General features: G+C 36.2%; 2 protein-coding genes and 1 non-coding gene across 4 annotated transcripts in view; 1 reads left to right on the top strand and 2 right to left on the bottom strand.

Annotated features, from left to right (window-relative positions):
- LOC142613123 (uncharacterized) overlaps window positions 1–10,536 on the bottom strand; it is a 32,781-nt gene extending 22,245 nt beyond the window's left edge. The window contains exons 1-6 of one of the 2 annotated variants that reach the window (XM_075785323.1): window positions 10,066–10,536; window positions 9,484–9,643; window positions 8,402–8,494; window positions 7,508–7,610; window positions 7,041–7,203; window positions 4,842–5,228 (exon numbers count right to left, since the gene is read on the bottom strand). In XM_075785323.1, coding sequence (XP_075641438.1) covers window positions 5,198–5,228; window positions 7,041–7,203; window positions 7,508–7,610; window positions 8,402–8,494; window positions 9,484–9,643; window positions 10,066–10,271 — 756 coding nt within the window. In that variant the 5' untranslated portion in view covers window positions 10,272–10,536 and the 3' untranslated portion in view covers window positions 4,842–5,197. Of the gene's footprint in view, window positions 1–4,841; window positions 5,229–7,040; window positions 7,204–7,507; window positions 7,611–8,401; window positions 8,495–9,483; window positions 9,644–10,065 lie in introns of those variants that run through there. The other variant, XM_075785322.1, reaches the window with a different exon arrangement.
- Window positions 10,537–10,746: 210 nt separating this feature from the next.
- Window positions 10,747–10,818, top strand: TRNAE-UUC (transfer RNA glutamic acid (anticodon UUC)). Its single transcript has one exon. It is a non-coding gene; the product is annotated as a tRNA-Glu (tRNA).
- A 338-nt stretch (window positions 10,819–11,156) lies between these two features.
- Window positions 11,157–14,992, bottom strand: LOC142612942 (putative disease resistance protein RGA3). The gene has a single exon (XM_075785116.1). The coding sequence runs from the start codon at window positions 14,797–14,799 to the stop codon at window positions 11,272–11,274; it is 3,528 nt and encodes a 1,175-aa protein (XP_075641231.1). The 5' UTR covers window positions 14,800–14,992; the 3' UTR covers window positions 11,157–11,271.
- Window positions 14,993–17,414: the final 2,422 nt, after the last annotated feature.

The following is a 17,414-nucleotide window of genomic DNA, read 5'->3' as shown; positions in this document are numbered from 1 at the left end:
TCATCCAAAAGGGAAGTTTTCATTAGGTATAGATTTTGCACAATTTAGCATTTTTATTTAAACTCTTCCTCCACCACCTTATATTTAAGTACATTATGTCAATATTATAAAACCATTAGCAAGCATCAATCCAAATACAGTAGGAAACCAATAAGAAATGGAAGGAATATGTTGCAACTGCAGACCACTAATTCATTCTTAACACCCCCCCCCCCCCAATCTCTACAAAAAGCTTGGAATGATCCTGGCTTATACTATAAAATACTGGTAACTCATAACTGACACTGCCATAATCACCACCATGATTAGTAACTTTCAATTCTCATCCCCAAACACACCAACTTTGCAACATGACTCCAATTTCAATATCAAAGTTAAAAAGGATAGAGCTTCAATAACACAGCCAATTTTCAAAGTTCTTACAATATATATAGTTTTCCAAATGAAGCACCAACCAGAACTATAAATAAAAATAAGAATAAAATCCATTCTGATTCCTGCACTGAACACAGCCTGGCTTCATAGATCAAAACTGCTTCTGAATACATAAAGATTTCTGTGCAAATTATTAATACATAAACAAGCCTCACAGCATTGAAAATATTATAAATGCATGCTTTGAAAAGGGAGTACAAATCCTTTTTCAATAAAATTATTTACTTATAAAAAATTATAAAAAATAAAAAGCAGATTATAATGCATGCTAGAACTTTAGAGTTTTCTTTTTTAAAGAATATTTCCTAATCTTGTTAACGTGAACTAATGGAGAGAAGGACCTATGGGGCATAGTAATAAATCAATTATATAGCTAATCATCATCATCAACAAAAACAACAACCAAGCCTAATTCCCAAAATTTTTGAGGTGGCTATAAAATCCTCAACAGATCAATTAGAATTGGCCACGTCTTCTTTTGCAACATTTTATTCTATCCAAAATCATCCTCTATGTTACTTTCTTAATTGACAGGTCCTTCCTCCATCTTTTTTCTGTTCCCTCAACTTGAATCAGCTCACTCTTTCTCACCAGTGCATTAACTGCTCTCCTTTGAAGATGACCAAGCCATCTCAAGCAACTCTCCCTCGTCTTTTCATCAATAGGGGCCACCACTATCTAAAAGTAAATCTTTTCTTTTCATGTATTTCCACATATCCATCTTAGTATTCTCATTTTAGCTACTCATTTTATGAATATCCTAAGTACTTTCCTCCAAAAAACTTGCCGAAATCATTCATTAGCATCAACCTAGATATTATTGTAAATTTGGATTTCTTGAGAGTTATTTGGAAGACATGCTTGTGACTTCATAGAGCCATGTCAAATTGCACAGTTGCTGCCCTACGAGAGTGAACAAACCGCTTCAAGAAATATGTTCAAGACTAACTGAAAATTATGCATCCAATTTGTTACTGCAGATGAGAAATGAATGAGCAAATGCCTAATCAACTCTTTGCTCACTAAAATATGACTATTTGAGAAGGCTCAGCCCTTACTGCTATAATAATCAACTCAAATAATGTTTTCCCAAATAACTTTCCAGGAGAGTAACACTTTTAACGATATCAGCTCACAACACTTGCTTATTTGAAAAGTGATTGATGCCTGACTAACATCATGAGAGTACCACCAGCAATAAATTTCAGTGTCAACCTTCCATCTCAAATTTGTTTAGGATCTCTAAACTGGTATACTCTTGTCCAAACTAGAAATCAGGCCCCCAGCTACTTAAATCATTAAAATCCCTACTAAGAAAATTAATAAAGATGAAAGGATAGAAGCCACAAGTACTCACACTGCTTCAGATGCAAGGCAGCTTCTGGTGCACCGTTAGTCTAGCCTACAAAATGTATACTTTCTTTTCTCCCTGGAAAAAACAAATATGAAAGATAGAAACAACTATTACTAATCTAAACTAAGCAACAAAATGTTTTAAGCCTCTGTGAAGTTGCACCAGCATTGACGGATGAGAAAACTGCACACTCATTTAGCCCACTAAATGACTAAATAAGAAGATGATATAATATGACAACCAGTGCAGACAAATGAGACCGGTGCAGCCATCTCATTTGTCATATTGGTATTGAATGATGCCATAATGCCACAACAAAGGGAACATGCCTTGCACCACAATTATGGCAAGCAGTAGATACTCATTGCAACTTCCCACTGCCTTTGCATCCAGGCACAAGTCCAACTCAACTCAGAATCTACTGCTTACCTGACACATTCCTAAAGAATATTTTCCCCATTTAAATTTTCAGGGGCTCATCCAAGTTCCCAACACCAGAAGTCTCCAATGCGCACTACTCTTCAACCTCTTTATAAGAGCATAAAACCGTTATCGGATTCTATTTCATCAAAATATGGATCTTTAAGAAGGACCACATATTCTACTTTAGTATATAGAATGCTCTAGAAAAAATTCTCCAACATTGTCCTCAAATTAGTTCAATCACTTCTATGTCTATGATCCTTCAATCATTACAACTTCACGCATTCTTTATCCATTTTTCAACATCATAATTATACGTGTCAATACAAGCTTCAATCAAACTAGTATATATATTAGCTTCCTATAATTTGGACAATCTTCTACAACCAAATGCTGTAAGGAAATTTTCCCTCTGATATTTGCAATATTCAAAATGAAAATTAATCAATCACAAGTATATAGTAACTATTCCCATCACCAGGTTTCTTACAGATATGATGTCATGATGTGGCAGAAGATGTAGTTCATCTCGTAGGCAAAACATACTCTAATACTACACAAACATAGATAATGTAAAACTGTGTTATCATGCCATGCATTACTAATGGCTGGAAAGAAAAAAATGAACAATAGAAATTGATGTGAATACATCTTTATTCCACCAGGATTTTTTGAACTTTCTTTTGTCTGAAAACATAAAATTTGAGTGTTTACAGAAAGTGAAGGAACCAAACAAACAAAATATGGAGAATACATATTGAACAGTACACTGCATCCATATCAATACTGAATGTCCTCATTCCTAGAGAAAAATGTGTGAACCAAATAAGCTTTGATTTACAAACAAGACTATCTCCCAATAAGGTTTCATTACCCTATAGACGGTGATAATAATAGTAATAACAACAACAAAAGCAGAAACTTAAAAAGAAAAGCACACAAAAAACTAAGTCTTATCATGATAAAACAAATAAACAGGGAAATTGGCAACCAAATCAAACAAAAGTTGCTTATGAGCACCAACCAAGACCTGCTTCACAAAAGACATCTATTGCCAGATATATAGATATCTTATTACGCGTACCTAAGTAGCACAGAATCTGTTCACAGTTCTATGTTGTTTTATACCAGTACAAATGGCAAGTGCAAAAGATCAATACCAGTTTGACTTACAATACATGACTCACATAACAGACTTTGCCTCCAATACTCCCAAGGTTTCAGCAAGGATATGTTGAAAATTTTACAAAGTTACCATTTTATAAATACTTGAAAAGACATTGATATTGGCATTAAAGAACTCAAATCTGCTTACATTTGAAAGAATCTGAAATCCTTTCCAAGAAATAAAAAAGGACTTGAAATTTTTAAGTGTTTAAAATGTTCTCATTGTCCATAATCATTTCTGAAAATTCCTTCCTTTTTTATTTGAAAAATATATTCCATTATCTCAAGCTGCCAATATCTCCAAAACCAACAATTAGAATCTTGATCCAACAACAGCAAAATCATTTTAGCAAAATAAAGTGGATACTCTCTTCATGTTCGTCAGTACCGTATGTTAAATTTATCATTTGATCATGATCCTGGCAATTTATATATATATATATATATATATATATATATATATATATATATATATATATATATATATATATATATTTATGTTGCTATCTGTAGAAACACAATACATAACATCCTATCTCATAAAATGTAGTGCATGGTTCAAAACAACCTTCCAAGTGCAAATTCAGTGCAGCAGACTCGGGTTACCTATTTCAATTTCTCAAATCTCTTTTCTATGATGAAATATATTGATGGCATTCATTCGTACAATAAAACTAAAAACATCATCTATGAGAAACAGTATTAACAGGCTGGGGACTACAATAATTTAAAAGGTTAAATTGGTGAGACTAAGGCTTGGTTGACGAGAAGATATCATTGAGAAATAGATAAGACGGTGATGATCATAATAACAAACTTTCTAGTTAAGTGGAAAATATAAAAACAGAACAAAGAAATCAATCTAAGTAATGATTTCATATTGATACCAGCACCAATTTCCTTCACACAATTTTAGAGGCATTTGACTGATTGTAAGAACTGATCAAAACTAGAGGAAGCTAATCAACAACTTCTAACATTATTCTGGAATTGCTTGTGTCTAAATATGCTCAAATGCATAATTTTCATACTTAACAAAAGAAATGCATAATCCTCATGAAAAATCATTATGGATCAAATGCATTGGGTAAATCAGTCATATTGTTTCTTTACTGTCTTTCATTCAGCACACATCAGCTGCTTGATACATGGCTAAAAAAGTTGCTAGGTAAAAATTTTCACAGATGAAAAGATTCATATCAAGGCCAAGTTGGCAGCCTATATGATACAATCTAATCTCAAGGAACCAGGTATATGCCATCTATATGGCAAAGAAAAAAAATAGGAGATGACAACACATTTAAATTTTAAACCTAATAATTAAACAGGTGAAGGGTCGTCACTGCTGATTGTTTATAAATGCATGTGGTTACCATATAATGAATCAAGTGCTGTGATCAAAATTAAAAGTTAGATAAAAGATTGGGAACCACAAGAAAGAAGCAGAGCTAATATAGCAGGTAATCCCAAGTTAAAAAGAAATTTTGATTATTAAAGGTATTAAGTGTGCATCAACTGTAATAAAATAATCAATACATTTTCAAATAGATCGAACATCATCAGCTGTATGCATACAGCGTAAAAACTCAAACAAAGTTCATTTAAATGGTCTTTTAAACAGTTTACAAAGTATAAACTGCGTCGCTTTTGACCACGATGTTTCCCTCAGCACACGAGAAGACCATTTTTATCCATCAGTTATCCATTCCTATCACTGGCCAATGGTGCTCCACTGTACCCAAACAATGTGCAGTCTAACATTGCCTAGCCCTGTAACTCCCATTATCTGAACCACCAATGCAGCAGTATCCAATGCCATTAACTTCTCAAAAGAGAGCTGGTCAGCATGCTGCAATAATATCACAAACAAGCCGTTGAACTTGTTCTACAACCTGTTTCCAAGCTTCAGTTATCCCTCCATAACTTTCAAGATTGTATAAATGAGGGCAAAATGAAGACCTACCGCCTATATGTTAAAGTTTTAAGGCCTTCATTAATCTGAAGATATTTAATCACATCAGTAATTGTGAAGTATCATAATAATACGACAAAATATTCATGTTGCAGAGTACTAGAACTACCAGAGACAAACCACCTTCCTACAAGGGAGAAAGAATGAACATTGACCAGAATATATTTCAAATATGTCAGGCTGTTATACATTCTGGACTTGAAAAAAATAAAAGGGAAGAAAACACGCAGTGAGGTGCAAATAAGCTTCCCAAGTCTATCACTGAAATAGAAAATGAGTGAAGTCCAATTATATTCAAGTTGTATATAACAACAATCTTCATGCTAAGCAAATATTGTTTACATGCATATTTGCCATATAAGTGCACAGATAGCGTGTTTATGTAAAGGCATTGAAATTTATTTTTGATAAATTTATGTATGCATACAGCCAATCGCCTCTCCAGACCTCACGGAAGTGAGAGGTTTTTGCACTAGGCACGACCTCATTATATATCCACATAAAAACACAGACAAACCAACATTCGCACACAGATACACAAACATGTACATATTCATAAAAGGCCCAACACCCATAATGGGATCTGAATATTAGCATCTCATTAAAACCTTTCATATGATTTCATGAGTTTGGTACCACATACCAAGAGGAGTCATTTGGAATTTCCCGGAACATGTATGCTTGCATGTGTGTGTGTGTGTGAGAGAGAGAGAGAGAGATTCGATAAGCTTCATGGTTCTGTTATCTGTAATTCTCTAGTGATTTTTATTGCTTTTATACTGACACCTCTTCTTTATTGGAACTTACCCATAGACAATGAAAAATTTTATGGTACAAGTTGGCTGATCAGAGTTGTTCCATCTCTCAACTTTCCAGTATTCAAAGACTACATAGAATGCTATATTAATTACACAAAACAAGAGCTTCTTCCCACGGACTAAAAAGATCCATTGATGCTAAAAACACACCATTCAAAGAACACTAGTTGCATCTTTCAAAGGATTAATGTAACAAAGCCTTTCAGAAACCAGTTACAAAGGAGCCATTCAGATTCATTCAAAGAAACAACAAATACAAAACCTAAGAGTTCCACATGCTACCAATCAAAAAATGAGTTCCACAAGCTAGACTCACAGTCAGGTTAACAGAATAAACAGTGGCTCATTCCACTTAAACCAAAAGAAAACAATCACCATGAAATCGAAGAGTTTCAAATGCTAGGAACCACACTAAAGAATTATTTTATTAAGAGAAGACTACTTTATGCACAAAGAATACAAAGTAGCCTAAAGAATTACAAAGAAAAATTATGGACAAAATAAAGGAACATATTTCTACGTTGTTGACGATTCGAAAGATTATAATTTACAAAGTATCCAAAGCTAGACAACTTTGAATCTCATAATCTGTTTGTCATTTATCCAACATTGACTCATTAGTAACAGATGCCACAATCATAATAGATCCTCTGGGCAGAGTCAGTTTTAACATTTAACAAAATACAAGTTGGTATACAAGATACAATTTATATGACCCTCCATTTAAATGAAATCCATCCATATAATAACCTGCTTAAGATGTCAAGATCTTACAAGACCCAAACAATGAGGGGACACACTAATAATGAGAAAATAAGAAGATCACACAAAATGCAAAAATTAAAATGAATACTGGTACATGAAAGCTCACCAGTTGACAACAGTTATTGTCAATGAACCAGGGAGGCTATCAGCAGACCGCAACAGATTTAAGAGAATGTCAAGAGTTCTGTTTGCTTCTGACCTAAGTCCAACTGGGTCCAGAACAGGGTGACCACCATCCAGCCATGATATATTAAAAGCCTGTCTGCTAGCTGTTGTAAAGAACCAAATGTATATCCAAAGAAAGTCAAAAACCAAATTCCTTTTTTAAAAAGAATGGAAAGAACAAAAAAAAAATGGCAAAGAAATCAGGCAAGTAAAATGCAACCATATGAGCCAATGAGATATAGCTCAACTGGCACTTCCTCCAGCAAAAATAGGTGGAAAGTGAGGTCATGGGTTCAAGATCCAATGAGGTGCATGTGTAACTTACCAATCCAAAAAAGGCTTCCATATGAAACCTAAACAAAATCATTTTTAGTAAAACGATTGAACCTGAAAGTCAAAATGCATTACCTTCTGTGACAGCCTTTTCAAAATCATCGGTGTCAGATGTAAAAAGTAAAACATATGTTTCCAAAAATTTCAAAGCCAGCATCTTTGTCCCAACAGAACCGGGCTACAAAATAAAGTTGAAACAACTTTCAGGTTAGCTCAATATTGAAAATATTTAACAGATACAACATACAAGTTTACTTAACACCACAAGAATTTGTTCATTTGACTTACCAAAACACAATGGGTCTCACCAACAGTTTCATGAATAAGACAGAAGGAAATGGAAATACAAGTGAAAGTGGAATTTCACATGAATCTTTAGCAAATAGATTCTACTGAAACCAATTTCGTCAACAAACTAAACAGTCAAACTTCACTTCTCTGATAAGACACAAATTAAGCAAGTATAACTTGTAATCATCACAGAAAAGCATACTGAAATTCCAACAGGATTTTATGACATGGATGCAGTAACACTGCTAGTCATAATAATTAACTGCAATGTGTAGCAAAAGAAGAAAGAGATAAAGATAAAGAAACATAGACACCCTATATTTTTTAGACCCCCACCCCAGCACATGCATACTTGGCACACTCTGTATAGACCACAGCCTCAAAAACCAATAGACCAATTTAATGCATCACTACATGAACAGGATCACTGTCAAAGTTTTTGCACGTACAGTTTCTCATTATTCAAAAAATGTTGTATGACAAATCTCGAATCGTATTTTAAACATTTTTTACTGCTGCTAAGGGTCAAATCCAGGCCCCGATTTTCTTAATGCATCGCCAATGTAACATAAACATGTTGAGCTCATACTATAATAAAATAAAATATGAAGAGTAAGCTTTAGAAACCCATCAACATTGAGGAGAATTTGAAGGGGCATGTCAATACAATGTACATACCTCCAATGCAATGGCAAAGACAGCATCCTTGAACTTAGCAATCCACATCCAAAGCTCTTCAAGCCACCTCTCAATTTTACCACGCCGGTGAAACTATAATTTTTCAGAATGAGCATAAGCAGTTGAATTGGGAAAATAAGAAAAATAAAGGGATTTCAAGAAGGAAATGTGTGAGAGACAAAGGGATGAGGGAGAAGAAAGAGAGGGCATTCCATCCAGGAAAAAAAAAAAAGAACCTAAATACAGTCAAGCATACAGATAATGAAAGATTTAATAAGCAAAGTTGACTTGATGTGGTGACCCAAACAAGATACTATAGCAGGAAAATAAAATTCATTATTTAACATATTTGGGAAAATTTATTCACATTGAATTCAAAGAAGGTGAATTTGTTACTTAAACAGAAGAAATGCTAGCCCCAGTAGCAACTGACCAAAAGTCGCAACTTTGGTCAATAAGGTCTCACAAATCAACATGATTACACCTGAGACACCTTCCATGTCCATGTCTCCGGCAAATTAAGTATCACCATTACACATGCCATGCTTTTGTTGGAAAGTCAAAATCAGAGACTGAGGCTACTACCCATTATAAAATTAACTGTATCACAGACCTTTTTTCTTTATGTTCCTTAACATCAATAAATAGTTTCACTCATACAAGTACAACTACAAAAAAAATGCCTGACCATCAATCACATACACATATATTCTAATCAATGTACTAAACTATCAAAATGTAAGTTCCGCATAACAGTTCAGCATGACAATTCTAAATCTTAATATCATGGTATATTTAAAGAGAACCACCATGATTTTATAACCCAAAGCACATGATTGAACCAGATACTGCAAATCTGTAACCACAAGAAAATCTAAATATCATCTCCAAATAAAATAATGGGTATGATCGTAAATTGCCAAATAATACATAAATTATAAACAAAATCATAACAAAACATGCCTCTTCAAATATTGGAACCCATAGTGACTACCCTGTATATATGCACACATGCACATGTGCCTCGCGCATGTGCATGCGTGTGTGTGTGTGTGTGAGAGAGAGAGAGAGAGAGAGGAGACCTGCAATGCCAACTCCTCTAGAACACTGCAAAAGAATTTTGTGCCAATAACTATAGATTGTCTTGCAACAGTCGGCTCAACGTCTTTTAAAAGTGCCAATAAAACAGGCATAAACACAGAAGAATGCTCCATTGCTTTCAACCCAATCTCTTCAATCAAGCTGCCAAACCATATTAAATAAAATCAAAACACTTAAAAAGTGCAATTAGACAAGCACACCAGCATGTGTAATAAATAAAACATTAACCTCAACAAAACCTCAAAATAACTATTATGCATGTGTTAATGTATTTACAGAAAGCAAGAACTACCAAGCCTTAGTCCCAAATTTTTAGGGCAAGCTATGAAGCCATACTTTCTGTTACTTCCTTAATTGTTCCATGTTAGATAGATTCAAATAGAAACCTTTATAGATCAAAAAATTTCCCTAATATTGAGTAATTCCATCCAAATCAAGTACAATTGCAAGTGTACTTTGAATATTAAGCAAAAAAGTATGAATAACTAAACAAAGAAAAGCGAAGATCGAAGAGGAAGCGAAAGAAGCTATAAGCTAGGGTTTTTTTTTTTGTGAACACTCACTCTAAGAGCGATTTGCGGACGAGGGATTCGGGGGAGGACTGGAGCTCAACCAAGTAAGGGAAAAGCTCGGCGGCCAAAGACGGTTCTATGGATAATAGAATATCTTTGGCTTGCTTTAGAGAAGACATCTTCACCGCCAAATCGCCATGGTTGTTGGCGGCGGCGAGGAGAGAGAAAGCCTGGTCCGTCGTCGGAGCTGCCGCCATGGAATGAAGCGCGATTATTAGCCAGAGAGAAACAAAGATTTTTATAAATAAAAAAATAAGAGAAGAAGAAGAAATAAAATTGGGTTTGTTTGGAATGTTTAGGGTTTAAACATTTGGGTTGGGTTAGGGCTTTGAATTGGGGGGAGTTGGGAGAGGTGGGATAGAAATATTGGAATTGAAGGTGGAAAGAGCGGGTGCTTGTAAATTGGGGACGGAAGGACACACAAGTGGGGAGTGAGAAATTAATGTACACGATAATCTCACGTGGAGGCGTCGACATGGATATTTTTATCCAGTAGCTTGTAAATTTGTAAGGAAGAAACTGGGCCTAAATTAGGCCCAGATCAATTTTTTAATAAAAAGGCCCAGACCAGTATATCATAGAGAAAGCCCAAATTGGATAAGTACAAGCATTTAAGTTAATAAAGATATAACTTGCTATATATATTTTATCTACTTCACAGTCACCATCAATTCCGTTGTCGTCCAGCGGTTAGGATATCTGGCTTTCACCCAGGAGACCCGGGTTCGATTCCCGGCAACGGAAATTTTTTTTTTTTTTTTTGAGAAGATTACATTTTACTGAAGACTTTTTGTGGTTGCTCTCAGTTACGTGTTGAAAAGTTCCTTTTAAATCAAAGAAATTGTACCGTGGCAGCTCATCTGAGAGCCTGAGTATCTGCCTGCCTTAATGCCATCATATTCATATATGCCACTTGGTTGGAAGCTAATTATTCTTGGGCCTTGGTTTTGTTTAAACATGGGAAAAAAAATTATTTTTCTTAAAATGGCAGCAACTTTGAAAGCTGTTTGTACCTGCACTTTGCTGAGGGCATGTCAAAGATTTTGAAACCATTCAATGTAAATATTTTAAATGATGACAAGGCGTTTTCTTTACTCAGATATAAAGCCGCTTCTAGTATATTTACAAAACTTATTGCAAAAGAGCATCACATTGTCAATTATGAAGGAATAAAAACTGTGGTATAAGTTTCATATTTCACTGATAGGGAGATGAGCTGCTGGCAGTGTCATCTCGTCTGAACTTTAGTGGTCCAATATAGACATGTGCTATGTGATTTATTCTAGGCCAGTCCTCACCTATATCCTTCTTGCACCTTTCCTCCAAGGTAGGACATTCTTGAATTGATAGATGTTGAAGGGAACTTAAACATCGCAAACCTTCAGGCAGAGAAGTTAGATTATGACAGTCTGAAAGTTTCAAAGATCTGAGCGAGGTAAGCTTAGCTACCCACTCTGGCAGAATCTGCAGACCAGGACAGCCACGAACTTCCAAGTTTTGAAGTGTGCTGACATGTTGTAACCCCTCAGGAAGAGACACAAGCTCTGGACAATTCAAGATGGTCAAACTTTTAAGAGTTGAGAGGTGTTGCAAATCCTTAGGCAAACAATCCAATTTTGGACAGTACATGATAGCTAAATGCTCAAGAGCTGTTAGAAATTGCAGCCCCAGTGGCAATGATGCAATATTATTGCAATTCTCAATGGACAAAGATCGAAGAGAGCTCAGGCCTTGTATGTTCTCCGGCAATGAGATAAGGCTATGGCATTCAATTATCTCCAATGACTCCAGGGAGGTAAGGTTTTGCAGACCATGTGGCAACGAAAGGAGCTCCTCACACCAGCGAACAGTTAGGTTCTTTAGATTGTTGAGCTTTCCTAAATTTGGAGAGATGGTGCGAAGCTTGGGGCAAGAGCCAATAGTTAAAGACATTAGAAGAGCATTATTTTGAAGCAATTTTTCCAAGAAAACCAACTGCTCTTTAAATTCTTCAATAACAATGATGGTGAGGGAAGCTAGATCTGATACTGACTGTAGTATCCTATCATTGCAACTCCTCAGCTCCAGATGCTTTAGCAATGGAAAACATGGCATGTTGTGTAACTTCAAGCATTTTCTGACTGTCAATTTGACCAAGGAAGGGAATCCTTCTCTTTGGTTGAAAGGCCACCAGAATTCTAGATTAGGAAAATCTATGAGAGTTAGCTCTTTCAATGATGAGAATGTTGTCACTGAACCACTACCATAGAGCTCTTCGCCGATGATCTTTACTGCATCCATTCCTTGCAAGTAAAGGACCTTAAGGAAGGGAAGTTGACCCAGTGTAGGAAGATGTTCACATCTTCTGCAGGCAATCAAGACAAGTTCAGTTAGATTTGGGAGTTTATGAACATTCATCCATCCTGGAAAGTAGTTTCCTTGATACCCTTTTACAAACAACTTCTTTAGATTTTCATGTGGTTGGAGGTAATTAAGCACTTCACTTCCCAGAGTTCCATCAAAATCACTGTCCCTGTTTAATTGCCCCCGATCATTCCCCCAGGATAACTCCAAGGACCGAAGATTTCGCTTACCTAACATGTTGGCTGCCAATGCCTCTGTTGCATCCTTCACATTCTCCAAGTGTCTGATATTTAGCTCACCCCCAAGGTTTAAAATTTGCAGCTCTCTGAGACTTTCATCCATGCCCTCTCCTACAATAAACATTGACAATGTCCGGAGGTATTTAAGGTTCCCAATCAAAGCTGGCATTTTGGTCAATCTCTCACAGCCAGTTATGATTAGATGTTTCAGTTTAAACATTTTGCCTATATGACTTGGCAACTTGATGAGATTATAACAACAGGAAAGGTTCATCACTTGTAAATTGAAAAGATAGCACACTTCTTCAGGTAATGTTTCAACCTGTGTGTTAGAGAGGTCAAGGTACCTCAAGAATATGAAAGAGGAAATGGACTCCTGGAGCTTTTTGAGGCCACTACCGCTTAAATCCAGGACCCGTAAGTATCTGAAACTTGAAAAAACACCTGAAGGAACTTCTCCAAGATCACCTCTTGGAAATACTAAGATGAGAGTTCTCAACTTCTTTGCTTCATACAATGCTTCTGGAATTGTATATAAGCTGAAATCACAAACCACTGACGAGTGACGAATAAGGGAGAGACCTCTCACTATACTGTTATCTTCTAGTTTCAAGTATTCACTTCCTGAAACAGATTGTGAAAGATCATGAATGAGATTATGCATTTTGTATTCAATTATGTTGCCATGGTCATCTCTCTGTACAGCCTGAAAGAAAGATGTCCATACCAAATCATCGAAATACTCATTGCCAATGAATTCAAGTGATCTTCTTCCTTCTGGAGATTGAATCAAGCCCTCTGCAATCCATAGCTGGATTAGCTTTTCCTTCTTGAAAATATAATTTCTGGGAAATATTGAGCAATATGCAAAGCAACCCTTTAGATGTGATGCCAAGTGGCTAAAGCTCAACCTTAGGGCAGGTAGAATTCCATTATCACTTTCAGATACATCCCAAAGATCACTCTCCTGGACAAACAACCACTCTCTTTCCTCCCTTTTGAACCGCATGACGCTCCCCAGAGTCTTTGCAGCTAAAGGTACACCTCCACATTTCTTCACTATTTGTTTGCCAATTGTAGACAGGTTTGGATGGTGGTCTTCATTATGGCCAAAGGCTCTTTGCTTGAACAAAGTCCAACAGTTACCTTCAGATAAACCTTCCAAATGATGAATGTAAGTTGTGCCCATTATAGTCGCAACCTTTTCACTACGTGTAGTGACAATGATTTTGCTTCCCTCCACCCCACTACTCAATGAAGTTCTTAAATTGTCCCACTCATTGTGATCTTCATTCCATACATCATCCAACACAAGCAAGTATCTTTTCTCCAGTAATAATTCTTGGAGTCGAGACTGCAGCGCATCCATCCCAAAGAAATCACATTTGCTCTTACTACCAGACTCTAAAATCAAAACCATGATCTTCCCCACATCAAAATCATCATTTACACACACCCAAATCTTCAGATCAAAATGTTTTTTTACCCTTTCATCATTGTAGACTAATTGAGCAAGGGTTGTTTTACCAAGACCACCAATACCAACAATAGAAATAACAGAGATTTTCCCTACACTTTCACCTGTGGACAGTAATTGCTCTACTATCCTCCCTTTATCACCCTCTCTGCCAAAAACTTCAGATTCAATTACAAGAGAGCCAGTTTTCCTTATCCCCCTACTTTTACTTCTGCAACTACTATTATTATTAACAGATACCTCACTCAAATTAAAAAAAGACTTCTCTTCTGCCAACACATCTAACGTCTCTTTGATCTGCTCAAGTTTTGGTAACATGTTAATGCAACTTGCAAAATTTCCCAGAGAGGGAACAAAGACACGTACCTGTTCGATGAATCGGTTGCGATTCCCAGATACCATAACTTCAGGAGAGCACTCATCAAGAAGGTCCTCCGCTTCATAAGCTACTTCCTTGAGCTCTGTCAACCAGTTTCTCAAAGCTCTATCTGTCAACTGTCGCTCTTCTGCGTCTTTGAGCACAGTTTGTATTGCGCGTACGGTACGCAGGAGCTTCTTGAGGTCCTCCTTGAAGCCGAAGATATTAGTGATCTCTTCAAGAAATGGGGTGGCCAATTTGTCGAATACCACCTGTAGAAGAGGGGACAGAACTACATCCAACTGCATCTTGCGGCAATTGGCAGTGGCCTTATAGGTGTCCACTGCTCACGTCAAAGACTCGAGCTTTCAATGAACCAAATACTGGTTTAGATCTTTTGGCGACTAGCAGCTGTTGAAGATAGGGAAGAACATGGTAGACTTCAGTGTTTAAAGTCTTTAGACAACTTTGCTCTCGTTTGATTTTTTTTAATTTTTTCTTTTCTATCTTTCTCTCATTCAAAGTTGTGGCGGGCATGACCCGCCAGTCAACAGTCGTGAGTCGGATTTTTGTAGTTTTTTTTTTTAATAAACTTTTTTTTTTAGAATTCTTTTGGCATATATGGGTGTGTTTGGCAAACGCTTAGAGAATTAGGGTCCGTTTGGATACAGCTAAAAATTAAAAATTGAAAACTAAAAATACTGTAACAAAATAATTTTTAAATATGTGAATAGTATTGTGGGTCTCATTTTTAATTTTAAAAAATCTGAAAATTACATGAACAGTGCACCACTGTGCGGTTACTGTTCACGCACGGTGGTGAACAGTACATGTTGTCTCTGTTGGAACATGTGCGCAGGAAGGAAAAAAAAAAATCTCAAACGTAAAACGCCAGACGCAGACTCCCTATCCAAACTAAGCTTTAGTATCTGATCTCTCAAATACTATATGTTAATATATTTTAGTATTAAAGTCCCAAAAAGCCCCATTACTCAAGCTCCGTTTGAATACTCCTGCATCTGGCGTTACTGTGTTTTTGGTTTTTTTTTTTTATTACAGCGCTTCTTGCACTATTCATGAGACATGAACAATGCAATAAGACTTATGAACAGTACCAAACACGTAAACAGTAACTTTTTTATTATTTATTATTATTTTCAGTTTTCAGCGAGAGGTATCCAAACGCACATTCAGTCTTCTAATTGTAAAAAAAATTTACAATCTTGCTCCAATGCCATCCTAAATCTAAAATGGTGTTGTAACAAGATTGTATAATAAAAATTTGTTTTTTAATATTTGATTCATCTCCTCTCCTTACTCTGTCTCATTATTGCATTTCTCTTCTCTCTCTTCCTTCTCTCTCTTTCTTTTTGCTCTCTTTTCTTCAAACCCAAAACCATCTAAGGCTTCCTTCCTCTCTCTCAGATCGGCATGGAGATCAGCTTCTATGATGTAGGTGTGGAGATTGTGGAGCCATGGTGGAATCATGGTTGTGGCTAGGTAACGGTGGTGGTGGTGTTGGGTTCTAATGTTGGGTAACAGTGGCATTGGTGGCAGGGTAACCGTGGTTGTGGCTGGGTTCCGATGGGTTTGGGTTGGATTTTTGGAATAGGCTTGATTTTCGGTGGGTCCTGATAAGGGTTCTAATGAGAATTTTTCTTTAATTTTTTGTGGGTTTCTATGCATGGTGGCGGTAGGTGTGTTGTTGCCTTGGTGGCATCTCTGGTTGTGGTGGCAGAGGTGGATTTCACAGTGGCAGAAGTGGGTTTCAATTGTGTGGATTTTTGCTTTGATTTTTTTTTGTAGGTTTCTATGCATGGTGGTGGCGGGTTAATTAGGTTGTTGTCGTGGTGGTGTATCTGATGGGTTTCCTTGGTGGGTGGTTGTTGGTTGCTGATTCAAGTTTGATTTTGCCCTATGGTTTAATTCTCACCGTGGCTAATTGATTAGGTTGTGGCTGTAGTGTTTGGTGGGTTTTTTAGCAGTGGTTTTATGGGTTTTGTGGGTGGAGGTGGTGGTAGATTTTATGGGTTTTGTTCCCAGTGATAGGGGTGGGTTTTGGTGGTAGTGGTGGGTTTCTTGTGGCAGAGGTGGTGGCGATGGGTTTTTTCGTGATGGTTGTCGTGGGTTTCTTGTGGCAGAGGTGGTGGGTGGTTGAAAGAGAAACAGTGAGGAAAAGATAAATAGAGTGATCGGGGAGAAGGAAGAGAGAGAGAGAGAGAGAGAGAGAGAGATCGAAGATCAATAAACTGTTTAAATTACAAATTTTTGTAGTTTAAAATTAAGCATAAAATATAAGCTTATAAAGTATATAGTAAATAATATTTAATTGGCATAAAATTTGATATGTGTATTAAAAGCATAAAGAACACTCAATTTGACATTTAGATTTTCAAAATATGTAGTAATGTTAATTTTTTTTAAAGGAAGTTGTAGTCTTATACTACAACCAATTTCGTAACTAAACTTTATCCTTCTTTATTTAATCTCTACTAAAATTCAACTTAACTGGAACTATTCCTTGATCTGGTTATTTCATGTTGTAAACGAACTAAGAAGAGTCGAGTCAAAATTAAATTGTTAGAATTGCTCATTTATTTTTCTTTGAACAGGGTTAGGTTGAGTGTATCAACTGATGAGAACCTTGGTTCATTTAAAGTGTTAAATAAGCTTAGTTTGTCCACGAATTAGTATTATTTTCCAAATACAGTGTTGGAGAAATTACCAATAAAATGATATTTTGTTACAATAAAATTAGGAATTTAAACAAACAATGTCAGACTGAGGCACATAAATCTCTCTCACTTCATTGAAATTCAAGCCCTTTGCAGTTGGCAAAGCCCATAAACCGATGCAATAAAATTTCTCTTTTGACTTATCCTCTCCAGAATACAACAGCCCAACAATTCAATGTATAGCTTGG

The sequence above is a fragment of the Castanea sativa genome, chromosome 10, assembly GCF_040712315.1.
Source record: "Castanea sativa cultivar Marrone di Chiusa Pesio chromosome 10, ASM4071231v1".
Lineage (NCBI taxonomy): Eukaryota > Viridiplantae > Streptophyta > Magnoliopsida > Fagales > Fagaceae > Castanea > Castanea sativa.
This window is presented reverse-complemented; position numbering and strand designations above follow the sequence as displayed.